Below are 6,185 nucleotides of genomic sequence, written 5' to 3'. Positions count from 1 at the left end.
AATTTTTTATTGTTTTATTTCTTACTCCTAATTCGACACTTCATTGATTTATTTTATAATATAGATTGCTAAAAAAATTAACTTTCAATTTTATATTAAATATAAATTTATATATTAATTTTTTATTAATATAATAATTGATAAATAAATTAAAAACTTCAAATTCACTTAAAAAATATTTAAATTTATAAAACATGCATTAAAATTTCACGAAATATCTCAAATATTAGTATTTGATCATGGTTATGATTGAGTTTAAGCATATATCTCAAATTTATTATAATTAAATATTTTAATTTTATGAATATAACTAATCTTCATAATTATTTATTAGATTGATTGCAATTTTATTTTATCGGTAGCAACCTGATGGGCTAGCCCGAAACCCGAGCTTTTAGGGTTAAAAAATTCACAACCCGACTAGCCCGCACCCGATTGACCCGCAACTCGAGTAGGGCTAGTCCGAAACCTGATGGGCCAGCCCGATTGACATCCCTAGATTGGACTTACGATTCATTCCCAAACTTTGTTTTGGGCTCTCCCATAAGTGCCACCACCATTTGAACAATCAGGAGACGTTTTGAACGAAATGTTGATCTCATTTTTATAAATTAGTTTTATAATAAAATATAAAAAAAATAGAGTAAACTATAAAAATAGTCTCTGGACTATGCGTTTATCTTGCAATTGAACCCTGAACTTTAAAAATATCCCCAGATAACCCCGGACTAAGCGTTTATTTCAAAATTGATCATTTTTCACTGTTTCGTGACGAAAATACCCTTTTAGAGAGTTTTGAGGGGTTTGGACAATTTGGTCTTTTTACACTTTAAATCTGATATTGTTTCAGTGATGTACTAAATCTGATATTATTTCAAGTTTCAACATTATCATTCTTCTTTCCTTTTGTCATCCTTCACTTTGTTTCTTTATTTCAATATAAGATTTAATTTTATAAAATTAAATTTTAAATCTCAAATTTTAAATATCAATAAATTTTTTTAATTAAAACTATTAATTCATGGACACTATAATTATTGAAATTATTAAATTTTGTTATTTAATATAATATTCACCTGAATTGAAGAAGTACAGATTAATCATGATGGAAAAATAAGAGCTATTCTATTTAGCCTTCGTTCGGTTGTTATAATTACTTGTGATTAAAAATTATGAAGTTGACTAAAAATTTGATACTACTAAAAATTTGATATAGGAGAATTTTTGTTGAAATTTTCTAGTTAAATTTAATTTTTTGTTCAAATTAATAAATGAAAATTATATTAGTCTTACATTAGATGCATATTTATCTTAGAATAAATCGTGTTATATGATCTATTTATGATTAAAACTATTAAATATTGATTAAAACTAAGCCGTCGTCGTACCTTATTGATTAAATATTAGACACTATCAAATATTGATTAAAACTATTAATTTGTTATTTAATAGTAATTTTAATAATTAATAAAAAATTATTGATATTTAAAAATTGAAATTGAAAATTTAATTTTATAAAATTAAATCTATTATTGAAATAAAGAAACAAAGTGAAGGATGGAAAAAGGGAAGGAGAATGATAATTTTAAAATAATATCAGATCAAGTACATCACTGAAATAATATCAGATTTAAAGTGTAAAAAGACCAAATTGCTCAAACCCCCCAAAACACCTTAAAAGGGTATTTTTGTCATGAAACAGTGAAAAATGACCAATTTTGAAATAAACGCCTAATCCAAAGTTGTCTGGGGATATTTTTAAAGTTCATGGTTCAATTGCGAGATAAATGCATAATCCAGAGTCTATTTTTGTAGTTCACTCAAAAAAAATATTAATTTTATAATAAAATATAAATAAAATGTCTTAATGATATTATAAAATTTACTAATATTTTGTAATTGTACTAAAAATGAAATGAGACGAACAATTAAAATGACAAAAATGAATCTTGTTTGATGGAGGCAGTACAATTTTTTGTGTACATTTTGTACCTATATTTATACGGCAAATGGCCAAAAATTCCTAAAGTTCAGTTAAGTTTTGGTCAAACTCCATACTGTAAAAATAGCGGATTATAATCATAATTTTTATCATATTACAAAAAAATTCATCATGCTAAGTATTAAAAATGAATACATAATTGACTAAAGTATTAAATGATATTGTTTAAATAGTCGCATGTTTTGTTTAGGGTTTAGTTCGCATGCAAGTTTCGTTGCCGAAAGTATACATAATTTATCCCAAACCATAGATTATGAGACAATTAATACAAATATCAAAGTAGTAATATTACAATAAATAACTATTTTTGAAAATTGCAGGATAGACGTGAATTAATCCAAACTTTATAATTTTTTTTTGCCATTTACCCATATTTATATTAGTCAATTTTGCGACTAAGTGTACTTTTGAATATATATTCGCGTAGTATTAATTTAGCAGTAAGAATATAGTATTTCAACATTCCAATTTTTAAGATCGTAAATTTATCTTATTTCCTTTTCTCTTCATTTGACTTTAAATAAGATTTAATTTTAAAATTCACTCTTATTTTATTGAAAATATATTATATAGTTACTACTTTCTTATAAAAATTCGGATTCGGATAATAATCAACATTAATTAAGGTCGTTTATATAAAGCAGTTGAATACAAAAATAACACAGGACAATTTCCGATCCGAAATTTGAGAACCCTAGAGAGAAGCCCCAATTCGACCATTACTTCGTCTTCAACTTGTGAAAGGTAGATCTTAAGAATTGCATGCGCAGATCTTGTTTTCTCTAAGAACATATTCGTTCAAATATTTCCGTGAGCTGAATTTAATTTTTTGACTGGATACAATTCAGCAATTCATCTATCTGTTTTCTTTCCGGATGATATATTTATGTTATACGGATTTTTAGTTTGAAGATTATTGCATTGTATCGATCTATATGATTTGTTTCGTATCTCAATTCTGAAGTCGGGGTTCTGGAAGCTTATGGTAAATTCGTGTCGGATCTGTTGCCTTTCCCTTTCTCCTTTATTTGATGATTTGATTCGTTATGCAGAGCTTTTGTTTTTCATGGCAAAGAGTTGAAAATTGGTTTTCCTGTTGTGTTGTTTTGAAGGGGGAACCAATCCTTTGAGTTCATCTCAGAATATGAATAAAACTTTTTAGGCCACCGTTCATCGAGATGAGACTTATCTCCACGCTTTGACTTAGGATAATTCATCTCAGTCTCAAACAAGATAACTTGATTGAATTTTTACTTTGCAGTATCATTGCCATTCTATAAATGTGTTGTTCAAATTAGTAATAGGATTGCTGAAAATTGAACCATGAATTATTTGAAAAAAATCTTTAATGGCAGAGTTGAAGCAGAGTTACTCTAGTACATACTGATAATCTCAGCTTGATCTGGGGAATTATCAGACATTGAGCTGTTTTTAATTTAGAGCTTTTTTTATTCATTGTGGTAAATTCTCACTTATGGGTTTAGTGAGAATTTATAAGCAGGCACAACAACTTAGCAACCTGAACAACAGACGGAATTTCCCATATTGCATTTGGTGTCATACTTAATTTAATTCTTGGGTTTTCAATAGGTTTTTGAAGATATGCAATTGCTTTTATGAGTTTATCTATAGTGATATAGTAACTTAATGGTTTTTGGTATGCACCATCTTATTGGGCTATATCCGAGGAAGTGCCCACGAATACCATCAAATGCATCTGCTTGGAGTCTGTCTATAGTCCAAAATATAGAAGTTGGATGCTAAAATATGCCTTGGGTGCATCCTTGCTTTTCATTTTATAATTTTTTATTTCTTTTCATTTATCTTATTAACTTGCTCTAATTTCTGTGCTTCATGGCATCTATTCTTGAATGGTCTTCTCTGTTTTAGTTTGAACTTTTGGCTGTGGTTTGGTTTTGAAGGTTGAGATTTGGGTGAAGAAATGGCAACCGGTGGAGCTGCACCAGAACGAGGAAGTGCAGCTGCAGCTGCAGCTAATCTTCGTAGGAGAAGAACAGGTGGAGGTGGAGGTGGTGCGGCTGGTGGAACTAGTGGAACCATGCTTCAGTTTTATACAGATGATGCCCCAGGGCTTAAAATTTCTCCAAACGTCGTTCTTGTGATGAGCATTGGTTTCATAGCTTTTGTTGCTGTACTTCATGTTGTGGGCAAGCTCTACTTAGTCCGCAAAGACTAGAATGTGCTGTTCGTCTACATACTGAATTCGGGACATGGAAAAACTACTTTATGTTTATTTTATTTTTATGTTGGGTGAACTTTGAGATCAGTCCGTAGGAAAAGCGAAGTTTTTGAGCTGTAGCTTTGTCGAAAAGCATGTCTGAATAATTTCAAATCTTCTTGGTTGATTCGTGATATTAAAGTAGCAAATGAGATTGATTGCCACTTGCCATGTGTTTGTCACAATTTCATAATTTCATGGCTGCTTGAATCGATCAATTATTTCCTTGTAGGGAATAACTGAATGAGTATGATTGTACTGAATGAATCATCCCAATTCGACTAAAGTCAAGCCTGACATATGTACGGATCACTTATCCTCTACAAAATATCCAAAGACATCATAGGAAAATTTACTTAGGCATTAGTCTCGCATCGGTCTTCATTGCGGAGGGAGGGCGATTCTCCCTCGCCTCCGCCTCCCCACCGATAAATCGCCCCAGCCAATAGCCATGGGCTCCGCATCGGCCCTGCGATGGGCCTCCATTGCAGAGGCAGGGCCGATGTCGGAGCCGATTTTGCATTTTTTATTTTATTTTATTACTTTCTAAATATACCACATTCCTCCATTTCACACATTCACTCTCATCATTTTAACCCATTTCATTTCACACATTCATCTCTAGCAAAATGAATCCCAGTGATGACAATAATTCCGGCGAAAACCAGTTTACTGGCCAAGGAGGTGGGTTTTTGAACCTACTAGCGGGAGAAAACCTGTTCAGGTTGGGAACCCAATCATCACAGTTTCTGATGGGTTCATTTCAGATCACGTCTCAAGAAGGTCTACCTCTTTTCCACGGCACCCAATACGCCGGCTTCTCCCAAGGCGGCTACGTCGGTGTTGGTAGACCGACGAACACATCGAGTTTCGGCAATGATGTCTACCGCCCAACGATGAGCCCAAGCGCGTTTGGTACTCCCGGGATTGACGAATCCACTGTTCCGTTAAGCAACTTTAACTTTAGCACCGACGAGTATGGGGTGTCCGATATGGAGTCATCTCCTCCTAGGACGAAGGCGGCGGCGAAGGCGAAGGGGAAGAGGAAGGAGAAAGTGGAAGCCAAGTCTTCTGAAGGTGGGCAGGGTGGGTGCACAAGGAGTACCTCGATTGCTCTTGCTCGTTGTTGGGCAGATATCTCTGAGGACCCAATTGTAGCCAACAATCAGGGTGAGGACGGTTTCTGGGGACGTATCACGCAACGATACGAACAAGTCAAGCCCGATGGAGCCCTGACACACAAGCCCGGCGATCTACGCAAGCATTGGAAATGCATGGTGTTCGAGTGCACTAAATTTCACGGTATCTACGATGGCCACTTGCGGAAAATGCGTAGCGGAGAGAGCGAACTCTCCGTCAGAGATTTGTCGCTGAAGGAATTTAGGGCCACTATCAACTCAAAAGGATTCAAGTACTGAGATACATATTAGCATCTGAAGGATTTTCCCAAATTCAAAACTGGTATGTCGGAGGCGTTGTAGACGAGATCGGTGCGGACACGCCTGACTCTATCCGGGAGCTATAACAGCTGCGGAGCGGAGCCAATAGACTTGTCAGAGGACCAATCGCCCATTGAGCCTCCTCCTCAGCGCCCTATAGGCGTGAAAGCAGCGAAGGCGCTAGCAAGGAAGGGGAAGGAGAAGGGGAAGACAGAGTCCAGTGGAACGGATGGTCAATCCGCACCAGTCCAGGCTGACAATGCATTGGGTCATGCCGCCTTCGCACAATCGATGGTGGGCCTCTACAACAACATGCACATGAAATCCAAGAGCCGATCTGTGAAGAAGTCCATCTGGAACACCATCCAAGGGTTGAAGAAGAAGATGGGTCTTGACGAGGATGACGAGCCGAAACCCGATGATTGATGTGTGTTTGTTGTTTTTATCTATCTATTTTTTTTACGTAGTATGCTTTTTTTTAATGAAGTATTTTTTTTAATGTAGT

At 34.6% G+C, this 6,185-nt stretch overlaps 1 protein-coding gene and 1 pseudogene across 2 annotated transcripts; both read left to right on the top strand.

Annotated features, from left to right (window-relative positions):
- The first annotated feature begins 2,592 nt into the window (after positions 1 to 2,592).
- On the top strand, positions 2,593 to 4,405 carry LOC125218333 (protein transport protein Sec61 subunit beta pseudogene; annotated as a pseudogene). Its single transcript, XR_016136719.1, has 2 exons — positions 2,593 to 2,746; positions 3,925 to 4,405. The product of XR_016136719.1 is annotated as a protein transport protein Sec61 subunit beta pseudogene (transcript).
- A 226-nt stretch (positions 4,406 to 4,631) lies between these two features.
- Positions 4,632 to 6,185, top strand: LOC148933579 (uncharacterized). The gene is made up of 2 exons (XM_089060637.1): positions 4,632 to 5,652; positions 5,728 to 6,185. Exons 1-2 carry the CDS (start codon positions 4,871 to 4,873, stop codon positions 6,104 to 6,106), a joined length of 1,161 nt encoding a protein of 386 aa, XP_088916763.1. The 5' UTR covers positions 4,632 to 4,870; the 3' UTR covers positions 6,107 to 6,185.

Source organism: Salvia hispanica, chromosome 1, assembly GCF_029641045.1.
Source record: "Salvia hispanica isolate PSC_SH4W2 chromosome 1, Shi_PSC_v1, whole genome shotgun sequence".
Classification (NCBI taxonomy): Eukaryota; Viridiplantae; Streptophyta; class Magnoliopsida; order Lamiales; family Lamiaceae; genus Salvia; species Salvia hispanica.
Note: the sequence above shows the minus strand (reverse complement) of the source record. Positions and strands in the feature narration are given on the sequence as shown.

Bases quoted from the DNA above. Each gene is read 5' to 3' on its own strand.
- LOC148933579 (XM_089060637.1), top strand. From the start codon at position 4,871: ATGAATCCCAGTGATGACAATAATTCCGGCGAAAACCAGTTTACTGGC. The intron at 5,653-5,727 runs GTACTGAGATAC...GTTGTAGACGAG, and splicing joins ATCAACTCAAAAGGATTCAA to ATCGGTGCGGACACGCCTGA.